Raw genomic sequence first — 15,028 nt, 5'->3', positions numbered from 1 at the left:
TGGTCCTTGCAGTGGATGCAGGGACAGAAGCCTGGCTGTGCCATCACAGGAAAACCCCCCTGGCTTTGATCTGAAACCCTTCTCAAATATGTACCAGCCCAAATCAGCTCACTGGCACCTCTCCAGGAGCTGGATGCCAGCACACACCACACCTGGCACGAGAGGGAATGGGAGGAGAAGCTGTGGCATCCCTGGGCAGGTGAAGTGGAGCCACTGGGGAAATCACCCAGGCAGGCACTGGAAAGGCTCAAACCAGTTGTCCAGAGCAGATATTACTGGACAGCCTCATCCTCAGCAGGCAGCTGGGGGGATGTGGGCTGCTTTGAGAGGGTGGCTGTAGGAAAATCCATCTGGCTGGATCCTGGCTGGATCCTGCCCAGCCAGGGCTGGTGCTCTGCTCAGCTTGCATCAGGAGCTGGGGGTTTAAGGAATTCCCCAGTGAATTCCCAGGGTGCTGAAGCAGCAGCAGCAGTCCTGGCTGCTCTGTGTCCAGGGAGAAGGGCTGGCTTGGGCTTGATGCCTCAGAGTTGAGCTTTTCTATTTTTCACATTCTGTGCTGCTTTGGTGTGTGGGTCTGGGCTCACATCAGGGGATGGTGAGCTCTGTGCACAGAGCAGGGAGACAAAACAATTCCTGCTCCAGCTGGGCACCAAGGACAAATGACCCAAATCTCAGGCCAGGAGCACAAACCCCGTGGGCTGGAGAGAGAAAAACAAGGATGGGACTGCAGGGGCTGAAGCTGGGATGGGACAATGAACTGCAAGGTGCAAATGGAGCAGAGCTGATCCCAGGGAGAGACCCCGTGCCCGGCCGGGCATTTTGGGGCCATTTTGGTTCATCTTGGGTGCAGCCCTGGCTGGGCTCTGGTGCTGCCCCAGGTGGATAAATCCCTGCTTTATTCTGTAACTCCATCCAGCCTCTCTTCTAGCTCAGCCTTCCCAAGACATCAGCTCTGGCAGGTTTATGCCCCAGGCAGGAACACAAATGACTGCCCAGAGCAAGCAGGTTGTGCTTGGTGCTCCCCTCACCCTCTGGGCCCTTCTGCATTTCCAGGCTGGTCCAGCCAAGGTCCAAACCACGGCACAGGGATGTGCAAACAGAGAGATGGGAGGCTGCAAGCTGCTGGTGAGACCTTGGTGTGCAAATCCCAGGTGGTGCCCAGCCCAGGGAGCGCAGGGAGAAGAGCAAACAGAAGCTCCAGGGGGACAAAATCCAGGATTCTGCAGCACCTCAGGCAGGAGGCAGCTGGGTGAAATCCTCCTTGCTCTGAGGACTGCTTCCCTTTGAGCATTCCTGTCCCTGGGAGTGTTCCCACCGCTGTTTGGATTGAGGGGTGCCACTATCCAGCTCAGAAATGAAATCTCTGCCCTCCTCCCGTGCCAAGTGCTCCCCAGCCCAGCTGCTTTGTTTTGTTTTTACAGACCTGAGAGAGTTTATTTGAGAGATTTTCTGGTTGCTCAGAGATACCATCAGTTTGATTTTGGGGTCAAGTTTCTGCCTGAGGCTGGGGATGTTTGGCCTGAGGATTTGTTCTGCCCTTTCTGAGTTAGAGAATGACTCCTGTAATTGCAGGCAGTGCCACCCCCTCTCCCTGGCAGGGGATGTGCAGAGGTGGCACAGAGAAATCTCTGCCCAGAGTTATCACTTTTGGGCACAGCTCCTGATTTGCCTAGAAGGAAATTTGTTCTGGAAATGCTGAGTGCTGGCTGTGAGCCCTCAGCTCATCCCTGCTCCCAGGGTCACTCCTGGAGTGCCCAGAGCTGGAAAGTTCCTCCCATGCAAAGTGTTCTCCAGCCCAGCTGGGTCAGTTTGTTTTTTCAAATGAAAAACAGTTTATTTTAGAGTTTTCTAGATGCTCAGAGATACCATCAGCCATAAACAATGCCAGAGGAAGCAGAAGAGCAGTGAACATAATTTATTTTCCATTTGGCTTTGGTTTATTTTAAAATCTGTGACTCCTAAAAGTGTTGGAAATAAGGAAGAAAAGTGGTGAATTTTTTATTGAAGTAGCATGGCTACTGTGGGGTTTTTTTAAATTCTGTGAAAAAATTCCATTTCTTTACTCACTTTGTTGTTTTCCAAAGTGACCAGTGAGTGTGAGGAGCCAACCTTGAGTCTTGATTATTTTATTTTATTTTTATTTTCTTTCTTTTTCCACAAAGTGCAGAACTCAGGGGCATTTTTTAAACCTGAAGTCACCTGCAGGGCTGGTGCCTCACTTTGTGGTGCTGTTGTTTTGCAGCAATGATCTCTCTGGTCAGTAAATAATCACCTGGCTGGTTGGATTGAACCACAAATACAAAGCACACTGGAATTTCAGGAATGTGAAGGGCATCCCTCACTTGTCATGGCAGAACCACCAGAAATCTCCCCACGAAGCCTTTGCAGGTCACTGGTAGAGAAAAGTGTCTGTGCACCACCTGCATGTGGTACCTTTATATTCCTATTTATATTCCTGCCATCCTATTGTCAGTGGGATGTTATATATAGCTTTTATGGTAATTTTGTGTGCTGAATGCAGTTTCCAGGGAGGAAATTGCATTGAGAAATGGGTGAAGAAGTAATAATAATAGCAATAATCTGCATAAGCCCCTGTTGTTAAAACCCACAGCCCTACATCTCCTGGAAGAAAAATGCACAGATAAGGGAATAGTTTTCCAAACAACATCTTCAAATTACTTGGAGGGTGACTTTTGGCAAGGGGTGGAGTGGCAGGGCAAGGGGGAATGGCTTTAAACTGGCAGAGATTTGGGTTAGAGGGATATTGGGAAGGAATTCCTGGTTGTGAGGCTGGGGAGGCCCTGGCAAAGCTGCCCAGAAAAGCTGTGGCTGCTCCATCCATGAAGTGTTCAGGGGCAGGTTGGAATATCTGTTTGGTGTGTCCTGGAATTCCAGGAGCAGGGAAAAGCCTCAGCTGGGATCAGGGACCTGTGGGTGTGGGACAGATCCTGACCTAACCCCAGAGCCAGAATCTGGCCTGGGTTTGCTGCAAATAAGAAGGGGAAAATGAGACACAGTTTAGCAAACACTTAAGGGCTGAGTTAGTTTTAATAATGTTGTTTAATCCTGTAGAAATTGAGAGGATTACTTTTCCTTAAACACTTCCCTGGCTGGGGGCTGGGAGCTGGCACTTGGCTTGTCTTGCTCTTGGGGAAAATATTCCTGATATTGGGACAGTCCTTCTGGAAAGGCTTCAAGGAGGTATTTTATGCCTGAGCCCTCACACTGGGTGGCTTGGCTTTGTCACCTGAGTGTGGGTTTGGAATCCGTGGATTTGGGATCAGTGGATTTGGGATCCGTGGGTTTGGGATCAGTGGATTTGGGATCCGTGGGTTTGGGATCAGTGGATTTGGGATTCGTGGGTTTGGGATCCGTGGATTTGGGATCTGTTGATATGGGATCCCCACTGGGCTGTGCTGGCTTCTCACTTTCTCAGCTGAGTGTGGATTTGGGATCTGTGGGTTTGGGATCTGTAGATCTGGGTGGAATGCATGGATTTGGGTTCCTCACTGGGCTGTGCTGGCTCCTCACTTACTTACCTGAATGTGGATTTGGGATCTCTGGGTTTGGGATCAGTGGATTTGGGATCCCCACTGGGCTGTGCTGGCTCTTTGCTTTCTCACCTGAGTGTGGATTTGGGATCCATGGATTTGGGATCCGTGGCTTTGGGATCCCCACTGGGCTGTGCTGGCTCCTCCCTTCCCCACCCGAACATGGATTTGGGATCTTTGGATTTGGGATCCATGGCTTTGGGATCCCCACTGGGCTGTGCTGGATCCTCACTGGAAGCAGTGCCAGGCCCTGATGTGCCAGGGTGAGCAGAGCCTGGGGCTGCTCAGCAGGGAGCAAAGGGAGCCGTGCTGGGGAGGAGAGCAGGGAACTTTCCTCTCCAATTTCCCTGGAAGTCAGACCCCGTGGTGGCACTGTCTGATTCATGAACTGGATTTTTCCTTCAGAAGGCTAAAAATAGAGCATGGCAGAGACTCATTCAGTCAGTCTAGGGCTTCCCTGGTGCTATTTTAAGCCCCCTGGAGCAGGGCTGGGGGTGCCAGTGGAGTTTCCAGTCTCTGTGCCCTGTCTGGGCTGGGTGTTCCAGGCACCACTCGAGGTGTTCTGTGCCCTGCTGAGCCCTGGATCCCCTCAGGGATGTTCTGTTCCCTGATTTCTTTCCATGTGGAAATCACCCCCTTTTTGTGTGATTTTTCCAGTGTTTTGCTTGCTGCCCTGGCTTTGGCTGCACAGCAGCAGCTGACAGCCAGGCTGGCATTCGTGGCAGGTGAAAAACGGGAGGGATGAAGGTTGCAAAAGTGTGGAGGAAAAGGATGGTCTGAGATGAGGCTCTCATTGATGTCCTGGGGTAAAAACGTGGCTCTGAGCTCATCCCAGGAGAAAATCCAGGGATGTGGTCCCTGGTGGGTGGTGTGGAGGTGGCTCAGCAAACCAGGGGAGCATCCCAAAGTCAAATTCCTGAATAAAGGGGTCCCTGTGGCAGCAGCAGCCCCAGGGGTTGGGTTTGTACACCTGGAGCCCACTCAAGAAGCCCTTTATCCATGTCCCATCCCAGGAGATTGGAAACCAGTCCAAAAATAACAGGTTTGTTTTTATCACTCCAGCTTTGGAATGGTGAATGTGAACAAGGGTAAAACCACGCTTTAAATCTACCTCAAACCCATCCTTTGTTCCTCTTCGTTGAGAATTCCCCGTAGCAATTAAAACTTCCATCAAAAATGGGAGTTCTTCTGAAAAAACCTGGTGGTTTTATTGCTCCTGATTGCAGTGCTGATGAGAATGTTTTGGTGTTGAATCACTCCTGGCTGTTTTCTGCCAGAAAAGGGCGATAGTCTGCACTCACCTCTGACAAACTGGTGATGCATCTTCATTCAATTGCAAGAAGTCAGAGCTGCTCAGCCTTGGCAAGTTTGCCTCAATAAGATCATTTGGTGTGAGGAGAGCCATGAGAGGAGTTGTAATCCTTTTGTAATAAAACACAAAGTAAGAGGGTTTTCTCAGCTCTTCTTAGTGTTGCATAAAGCCTGTCAGGGCAGGTCTGGGCTCATTAAATGAGTGTGGGGATGGAATTTCCTCAGATGAAGCTGTTCAGTAACATCCTGAGGGTTCAGTTTGTGCTCAGTGGTGGAACCTGAAGCAGGGTTTGCACTGGCAGGGTGATGGTGACACTGTGACACTGAGGGGGGGACTGGAGCACTTCCAGCTCCAAGCACCAGGCTGGGGCTCCTTGGGCTGCCACCAACCCTTCCTGTGTCCTCAGTAAGCACAGCAGCCTCTTTTTCTCTCATTTCCAGGTGATCTCTGCCGTGTCCAGGCTCTCCTTCCACAGTATTGCTCAAACCAAAGGAATTAGGTAAGATCCTTTCCACGTGATGCCTTCAAATGACACATCTGTCTCCCCCTCTCCAACTCCCTGTATTTAATCCCATCAGACTCTTTGGGAGCTGCACGTGATGGAGTTAAACAGACACCTCTGGGATACAGGCAGGAGTAGTTTCAGATGAAATAAGTGAAAACAGGAGGAATGGTGTGAGCTGTTCACGCTGGGGAGGGCAGCAGGGACAGGTTTGCTGTCTCTGGCTGGAGGTTTTGCTCAACTCCACGAGGGATCCCAGGAAAGCCAGCAGTGCCCAGGAGCTGTGGCATCGCCCCAGTGTCCCCAGGGACCTTTCTGCCCCTCTCAACTGGGAAATGTCCCCTGGCTGTGCCACAGGCACATCCCTGGCGAGGCTGTAGGACTGCAGGGTGTGCTGCCTGCCCCTCCTCTGAGGGAGCAGTGCAGAAGGAATTAAAAGCAGCAGACAGCCCCTATTAAGCAGAGCTGTTATCCTGCTCTTTGTTCAGCTCCCTGCAAAATTGCTTTGCAATTGCTTTTCCTTGTTAGAGTGCATTTGTATTATTAATCTGGGAACATCTCATTAGGGCCACAGCTATAACAGGGATGAGTTTGCAGCCTAAATTACCTCTCCTCGTTTTTCTGTGTGTGTTTTCACCCCCCCAGCTACAGAACACATTGGATTTTCTCTACAGCACGTGTCCTGCTGCTGCTCTGCTGGGGATCTGCATCCCAAGCCAGGCACAGCCAGGATGAAGGGATGGATGGATGGATGGATGGATGGATGGATGGATGGATGGATGGATGGATGGATGGATGGATGGATGGATGGGATCCCTGCCCCCTTCCAGCCCTGCCACCCACCCCCAGCACCTCCTGCCACCACTCCCACTCTTGGAACATATTTTCCCTGCCTTGTCTGTGCTGAGATTGCTGGAGGGGAACAGCTTTTCACGTGTAAAACCAGCCCAGAGCCTTTCCATCTGTTAAACACAGATCCCAGCAGGGCTGGGGGAGAGGGTTTGGGGAAGAAAGATGTGCTGTTTGTTGTGATGATGGCCCTGAGTCCTGCAGGAGCCTGCTGTGGTTTTTGTTTGAAGGGAGAAGAACATCCAAGGGGTTTGGAGGCTGGGGGATTCACAGGCACAAACTGCAGTGCCTTGGCAAGGGCTGGGTGCAGCCCCACCTTTCTCCTCACAGAGAAAAGCAAGGCACAATTCTTCCCAAGAATGTTTCTGGGATTTGCATTCTCTGGACCTCAGAGAAAGGAAACACAATTCTTATCACTTGCTGTGCTGTGTTTGTGCCAAAGTAGAATGCAGTATGGAGATTGTTTCCCCAGAGTGATGGGGTGTGTGTGTCAGGACTGGTGGGTGACAGTCACGAGATTCTGAGCAGGGTGTGCAGTTGTGTGAGTGCTTGGCAGGTTCAGTTTTAGATGTATAGAATAATTTAGTGTAATAAAGTCATTAATTAGCCTTCTGATAGCCTTGGAGTCAGATGCAGCATTCTCTCCCCTTGTCAGGGCCACCACAGCATTGCTACAGCTGGGTTGAAATCTTGGGGCATCACTGGGAGGTTTCCAGGTGTCACCCCTGGCAAAGCCCTTCCCAAGGCAGGGAGGGGGTCCTGGATCCAGCTCAGAGGATGAAGGAGCTGCCATCCCCTGGGAAGGCTTGGCTGAGCCCCTGTGGGTTGTGTCAGGGCTGGGCATGGCTGGGATGCAGAGACAAGGGAGGCTTTGCTGTTCTTGTGGCTTTTTCTCATTCATTTTACAACTGGCATTTGCAGTTCCCACTAAAATCCTTTATCTTGGAAGCCTTTGGCACCATAATTACACAAGAATAGCACAGAGCTTATGAGCCTTTGCTTCTAACCCTGTTTTCTGTGTGTTAACCCTGTTTCTCCTCCAGCTCTGCAGGAGCAGACAATGCTGTCACTCCTTTAGCTGGAAAATGGAACAGACTAGGAATGAATTCTGTAATTCCAGGAAAACACCCTCCTGGGAGTGCTGCCTCCCATCTCACTGTCCCCTGCAGCCACAGAGCCCTGGCTTTGTCCATTGCTGCATCTTCTTTCCTTTAAATTAGGTGATTTCTTGCTGCGCCATCACAAACCCCTCAATGGCAGAAACTAATCTCAAATGAATGAATCTGAATTAATCTAATCTTGTGGGAGCCAGCAGCAGCTCTGGCTCCCTGAAGGGACTGCTCACATCAGCCACCACTGCCCCTCAGCTCGTGGGGTCCATCCTCTTCCCTCTCCCAGTGAAGATGCTTCCCCTGAAAGTGGGAAAATTCTTGTTGGCTTAGGCACAGTGCTTAAAACCATGGTAAATACAGTGAAATTGGGATGCTGGGTGGATTGCATGGTCTTCAGCCTCACAGCATGAACGTGGCTCTGCTCCAACCCCTATTTTAGGGCCTGAGAATCAGGATCACAAATTAACACTGAAATAAATCCCAAAGCCTGTTCCTCGTCCTCTAATAAGTTTCGTGGCGTGGAGAAAAATAAAAATCAATCTTGTGTGCTGCTCAGTGAAGAAAAGAAATCCACTCTTTCTGTCTTAATAATTTCTGGCTGCAGGAGCCTTGGCAGAGGAGGCCTGTTTCCCAGAGTCCTGCAGATAGCTATCAGGGCAGCTCTGAGGAGATGACAGAGTGTTTCTTCCAAGAAACAAGCAGCAAAACCAGGGCAAAACTCCATCCCCAATGCAGTGTTTTATTTGCAACGTGCCTAATGTGCAGCAGCTGTAGCTACAGCCCTGCTGTGGCCATCCTCTGCCTGCCCTGTCCCCATCCCAGGGCTGCTTGCACAAATCCTGCAGGAAGCAGGCTCTGTGCTGATGGGGCTGGGAATTTTACTGTTGGGATTTTGATCCCTCTGTTGTCCCAAAGGGTTGCACGCAGGGACAAAGAGCAGATCCCATTTTTCTTGTTTTTCCCTCTCCAGCCCACGGGGTTTGTGCTCCTGGGCTGAGGTTTGGGTCATTTGTCCTTGGTGCCCAGCCTGAGCAGGAATTGTTTTGTCTCCCTGCTCACCATGCCCTGATGTGAAGCTCAGAATTCCACACCAAAGCAGCGCAGAACCTGAGAAATCATTGCTCAGGAGAGGAGATTTATTTGTTATTGGTTCTCATCCTTCCCTCCATCTCCTTGGAGCACTGTCAGCACTTCCAGGGAGAAGTTCCACTGTGCTCCATCCCTGAACAAGGAGCCTTTATTACCCAGCTAGGATTTTCCACTGCAGCCCTAATTCCATTACCCCATTCCCACGCTGGCTGGCACTTCCCAGGCAGCCTGCAGGATTCTCTAGCAGCTTGCTCTTTGCACAGGGATGTCGTGCAAAGCTTCTCCTGGGCTTTGGAGCAAGAATTTTCATTCCATTCTCGAATTTTCATTCCCTTTTTGCGTTTTTGTTCCAAGTTTTCTTGAGCAAACTCAGCTTTCTGGAGGACAACAAGACTTCTTGTTGCAGGTCCCAATAAACCAGGATTATAATTATTTTCTTAAGGCTTTTTTTCCCCTGTTTTCCCTTAAGACCTTCCTGCCACAGCCACGGCTGTTCCCTGCTGCCTGTGGCACATCCTGGCGTCCTCTGGGCTCCATCATCCTCCTCGTGCTCTGGGGGCTGAAAGGGAGCTCTGAGCAGAGCAGAGGGCATCTGTTTATTCATCTCCCTGAGATCTGTGTTTTTCCTGGAAGCAGAGTTCTGCAAGCAAAGCAGGAGGTTCAGGAATATTGGCCCGTGCTGCCTGCATGCATTTTTAATGTGTGCACAGCGAAGCCCAGCTGGGAAGGGGAAGGGGTTTGCACGTTCAGAGGCCTTTGTGGAGGCCCTAAATCTGAGCAAATCCTTTCTGTGTGAGCTGAACCTCTCAGTGACTCTCCTCAGAAGGCACCACAGTTAATAAAAGACAGTTAAAAACATTTACAGATGGGCAGGAGGGTGAATCCTGCTTGTCAGAGGAGGTTTTCTCTCACCAGGAGCAGTGGCCATGGAGGGAAGGACACAGGGATGAGTTTTCCCCCTCTTGGGGCCAAGGCAGGACAGCTGGGTGACAAAGGGACCACTGCAGGTCCAGTGGGAGAGGCTGTCAGGGCTGGGTGCCCACGGTGTCTCTGGTTTTTTGGAACAGGTTTCCCAGAGAAGCTGTGGATGCTCCATCCCTGGAAGTGCCCCAGGCCAGGCTGGATGGGGCTCTGGTTGAGTGGATGGATGTTGGATTAGGGAGATTGGAATGGGGAGATCCTTATGGTCCCTTCCAAGCCATTCCAGGATTGTGTGACTTTCATCATCTCCACAGGGCAGACAGAGAGGGGAGAGGAGAAAAGCTCAGCCCTGGGATTAGCTCAGGTCAGAGCTGCCTCCAGGCAGCCAGGTGAGTACCAGCATCCATCCAGTGAGGATGGAGCCAAGGAGGGCTCCCTGCAGCCCCTGCCAGCCTCATCCCTGTCCCCTGTGCCCAGGTGAAGCATCAAACAGGCCCAAAATGAGGATTCAGCACTGTCAGCCCCGGGGTTCTGTATGAACAGCTTGCCAATAATATCAGGATGTGTGTGGGGGGAAAGGGAGGGGAGAGGCAGGGCAGCATTCCTGGCAGGAGATGCCCAGGCAGGGGAGGAGCAGGGGGACAGGGAGCTGGACCTGCAGCCCCTGCCCTGCTCAGCTCGGGTGTCTGAGGTCCCAGTGTGGCCACTGGGTGAGCAGGAGCCTCCTTGACTCAGCCACCAGCTCAGAATGAAACCTGGTGTTTTGTCCCGTTTCATAACTTGGATCCACTTCCCCATCTGACTGAGCCCCACTTTGGTGTGGGGTGACCCTGTAAAAAGGGCTTTGTGATCCTGATCCTGAGTAAATCCTGATCCTTGGGAAGGCTCCCCTGGAGCAGAGGCTGGGCAGAGCTAAAGAATAAAGCAGGGATTTATCCAAAGGATCCTCCATGGATCCACCTGGGGCAGCACCAGAGCCCAGCCAGGGCTGCACCCAAGATGAACCAAAATGGCCCCAAAATGCCCGGCCGGGCACGGGGTCTCTCCCTGGGATCAGCTCTGCTCCATTTGCACCTTGCAGTTCATTGTCCCATCCCAGCTTTAGCCCCTGCAGTCCCATCCTTGTTTTTCTCTCTCCAGCCCACGGGGTTTGTGCTCCTGGGCTGAGATTTGGCTCATTTGTCCTTGGTGCCCAGCTGGAGCAGGAATTGTTTTGTCTCCCTGCTCTGTGCACAGAGCTCAGCATCCCCTGATGTGAACCCACACTAAAGCAGCACAGAACCTGAAAAATAGAAAAGCAAAACCTTCAGGCAGCAATCCCACCATCAAACCCCACATCTTGCAGAGGATGTGGTGGCACGAGCTGGAGCTGGGTGTTCCCCTCACTGTCCTGAAGGAGAGAAGGGAGACAGGCAAGATCTTTTCTGGCCTTTGCAAGGATTCTCCAGCGTGCCCAGGCTTCCTGCAGATCAGATTTGGTCTCTGCTCCCCCTGCCCCTGGGGATGGGAGGCAGATCCAGCTGGGTGTGAAAATGGCTAGCAATTAAAGGCACTAACAATTAAGTCCCCAAGTGTCTCCTGGTGAGGAGGCAGTTAGGGCTCCTCTTCTCCTGAAGGCTGGTTTTACAAGGACTGTTTTATTCCCTGCCAGGGGCTCTCTGGAATTGCACTCTGCCCATTATTCTTTTACTGCCATTGTGTTTTCCTTGTACACACTTTAAGTGTTGCTATAAAATGGATGGAGCAGGCTGTGGGAGGATCTGTGTCTGGAAATGGGTACGGCTGCTGGTTCTGCAGAGCTCTCCTGGAACTGGGACCAGTCTTGGAACTGAGAGAAGCTCAGAGAGGCTCAGCACAAACCCCACAGGCAGCAGGTCAGGTGCAGATTGTTTCTTGTGAGCCACCAAACCTTTAGGAGTCACCCCACAGCTCCTCCATTTGTTGGTAAGCAGAATCCTTGGCTGAAAAGCAGCTCCTTTCCCACTCAAAAAAAACAACAACAACAAAAAAACATTAACAGATTTCTTTTTTTTTTTTTTGGCAAGTTTATATCCTCACAGAGAGCCTGAAAAAAATATCCCTGACATGTTTTCCTGCACGGCTGCTTTGTAGGCTGGGGGGATGCTGAGGTCACCCCACAAGCATCTGCTCACAAAGCACAGGCAGCTTCTCTGTCCCCTCCCCACAGCAGCTTTGCTTAATGAGCACAGCTCTGATGAGCTGGGCTCAGGTGGGGCTTGCTGGGCTTTGGGGTCACCTCCTGTGTCACTGCCCACCCTGTGGGACCTTTCCAGCACCTCTGGTTGTCCCCCCAAAACGCAGCTCTTGCCCCCAAGGATGCTCCAAGGATGGAGAGGGGCTCCAGGCTCTGAAATAGGGGAGCTGGGAGGTTCCAGCACTGGGGGGTGGATGGGGACAGGATGCTCTGGGACAGCCCAGGTGTCTCTGCAGCTCCCTGGGAAGGGATTCCTGGTGCCCTCAGGATGGGCTGTTTGGAGCTGGTTTGTGCTGCATGCTTAGGGCCCTCCTGGCTGGGATGTGCTGGTGCTGGAATCAGGCAGAAAAGTCCATTTTGGTAATGATTCCTTTTTATTGGCACACGTGTCGTGGGATGGTACAGCAGAAAAACTCAGAGTGATGAAAGCTCTCCTTGTGCTGCTTTGCTGCAAGTTAAAAATGGGGATTGCAGGGTTTGTGTTTTTGCCAGGGGTTTTCCAGTGTGAGGCAGTGGATGTTGGATGGGGGCAGTCATTCCCTAGTGCTGTTACCCCACAGGGTTTGGGTTTTTTTTTTTTTTCCTTTCTTTTCAAGAAAGACATTTCTGGATTCCCCTTTTGATTTTTATCCATCTGTTCTCATCAGTGTGGAGCTGAAGTGAGGAGAAAATCATCTCTCTTGCTTGAGTGAGGCATTGGTACACGAGGGGTTTTTAAAAACGTGATAATGTGTCGAAACATCAAATTCTATGAGCTGTTATTTTCTTGTCTTCTCATCTCCAGAAATGCTCAGTTCAGATTGGAGCTGAGGATAAAGCAGGGCCTGCAGCTCACCCTTGGGTGCTGACACTGCACCGAGCGCTCTCCTGCAAAATCATCATCATCATCATCATCATCTTTGTGTTAGCTGGTGATGTAACTCGCTCTTTCCCTGCTGAATTTCCATCAGAATTCATCTTGCAAGAATTTCTGCAAGTTCCAGACCACAAATAAAAGCGGACTGTAATTTTTCAGAGTGTCTAAAATTTGGCTCCCCGTGAGGTGCTTCTTTCCAGAGATGAGTAATGTAACAGAAAAGTGTGATTTTAATTAAATTCAGCAGCTTTTGGTATGCTCTGATGGGTCTTGTTCTGCACAGGGAGAATTGATTCCGCTTTGCTTTATAGAAATGGATTTTTGGGGGCATTAATAGGGTGGTTTTACCTTGCAGCACTTGGCCAGGGTCACTGCCTGGTGCTGCTCCTGCTTCACAGGTGGGAACCAAATGTTGGAGGGGCAGCTCCAGGTCACCCCTTTGCTGGTGCCTGGTCAGCTCCCAGCCACCTCTTGGTGAATTAATGCTGCTTCAATTCTGCACAATTCCATGAAGCCAACGAGGGAGGCACTCTCAGTGGTGTGTAAAAGTCTTGGAGCAATACCTGATTTTCTTTGGGGCAGCTCCAGGAATGCTCAGGGTGGCAGCCCCAGGGTTCCAGAACTGACAGGAACGGGGTGACCCCAGTGCCTCATCCTCCTGGAGAAAAATAGAGGGGGAAAAAAAAGAAAAGAGGAAGGTTGGAGCTACCAAAATGATGTGCTGGGAACAACCAAAGTCTGACATTTCAGGACTGAAGCAGCATTAAACCCCAGCAGCGGGACAGAAGGACTTTTCTGGAAGCATGGGAGCTGTGGGGCTGAGAACCCCACTCCCAGACTCTCCTGAAGCCTCAAATGTGGATGGAATGAGTGTCCTGTGGGATTCCTGTGCATTGCCTTCAGAGCAGGGATGCCAGGGGCTCTGCACACCCAGCCAGGGGAGCGGGCAGTCCTGCAGGGCGCAATTTCAGACTCCACACCAGGGGAATATTTTTCCACCAGGAGGATTCAGCACAGCCCTGTCCATCCCAGCAGAGCTGCAGGAGCTCCTTTGCACCAGCTTGAGGCTCTGGTCCTTGCCATCAGTGGAGAAACGCCTCGCAGAAGGGACAGCAGATGGGAGCAGCTCAGGTTTCCTGGGTGTCACACGCTCCACCTGCTCTTCAAAACACTCAAGTGTTATCCTGGACTCAGGAAAACAGGGGCAGATTATCCTGCTGGTGCTGGGAGGGTGGAATCCCCCTCCAGGAAGGGATGAAGCACCTCCTTTACACTCCTCAGGGTGTTCGCACAAGTCAGGGAAACTTCCTTGCAGGTCTGCCTGACAAACCATCTCCACTGGGAGCAGCCTCAGGTGGGGATGGAGTGCCCTGAGTGGGACTTTTCCTCCCTCTCTGCTTCTCACCAGCCTTGCTGCTCCCAGGGCTGGTGTGACCCCAAGAAATCAGAGTGGAGAGTGGGAAAATGGTGAATAAACCTCCTCCTTGCTCTGTCCCACGTGGATTTATTTTATGAGGCCGAGGTGCTGCTGTACAAAACCATCAGACTGAAGCTGCCTCATCCCTGCCCCTCTGCAGAGGTGAAGAGCTGCCTTTATTGCCAGGACAAGGCAGCCCAGATGCTGAGATATGCTCATAAATAAATCAACCCCGCTGTTTATTGCTGTTAGAATTGCAGCCTACCTGGCTCTTCCCCTTAAATAATTCAGAGCAGAGAGCAGCCAGGCAGTGCTGAGAGGTTCCCTGGGCAGGGGTGGATGCTGAGGATGTGGTGTGGGAGGGATCACAGGGCAACCTGAGAGCAAGGGAGGGGTTTTTTCTTCACATGAGGTGCCTGGTGAAATATTAATTGATTGTCCCTGTGGGGGATGTGCTGTGGCTGTGGCTGGCTCTGCCTGTGTCCCGTTTGCTCTGTGAGATCCAGAAATGGCCAAAAAACGTTCTGTGAGTCCAGGGGGATGCTCTGCATCGAGGTGTGCTGTAAGTCCTGCCCTCCAGAGGAGCGGCTCGCTCCAAACTCCAGAACAAATCGCTTGGTCTGTCTTTCCTTCCCTTCTCAGCCCCAAACAAACCCATCAGATCAATCCCACTTCCCTTCCCTCCTTTGATCTCCGGGAGCGATGCTGTGCGCTGCTGTGGGGTCTGTCTGTGCAGGACTCCACTTTGGGGGTTCATTATCTCCTAAGAGCCTGTTCCAGCTCCGTTTGATGCCACTGGGGGCTTTTGCTTTTCATCTGAGCAGGGTGGGGCTCACGGCAGCCCTGGCACGGGCTGGGAGGATGAATGGCTCAGCAGGTGGTTCTGCACGGTGGTGGAGGGAAAAAAGCTGGTGCTTAGCTAAAGATATGAAATGAGAGACGTTTGCAAATGAATTTTAATAAACTGGGGTCTCTGCAGACCTGCTGGGTTTGAGTGGACTCAAAGTACTCATTGCTGTTGGGCATTCCCAGTTCCACTGTGCTCCTACATCAGGAGCTGCAATGTGCCTGGAGCTCTTGGACAAATCCCAGGGAATCCAGAGCTTTTAGATCTTTTGACTGACAACGTTTTTACTCCTTTTACCAAAAAAAAAAGGGCACAGAGATTGGTCCCAAGCCAGGTGTTTGCTGTTGGGGAGCTCAT

The 15,028-nt window shown here is 51.4% G+C and overlaps 1 protein-coding gene across 2 annotated transcripts in view; it reads left to right on the top strand.

Moving 5' to 3' along the window:
- Positions 1 to 15,028, top strand: part of VAV2 (vav guanine nucleotide exchange factor 2) — a 113,987-nt gene that overhangs the window by 63,405 nt on the left and 35,554 nt on the right. For both annotated transcript variants that reach the window (XM_084219820.1, XM_084219821.1), the window contains exon 3: positions 5,304 to 5,362. In XM_084219820.1, the coding sequence (XP_084075946.1) occupies positions 5,304 to 5,362 (59 nt within the window). The remainder of the gene's footprint in view (positions 1 to 5,303; positions 5,363 to 15,028) is intronic.

The sequence above is a fragment of the Fringilla coelebs genome (genome assembly GCF_963513975.1).
Source record: "Fringilla coelebs genome assembly, chromosome: 21".
NCBI lineage: Eukaryota > Metazoa > Chordata > Aves > Passeriformes > Fringillidae > Fringilla > Fringilla coelebs.
This window is presented reverse-complemented; position numbering and strand designations above follow the sequence as displayed.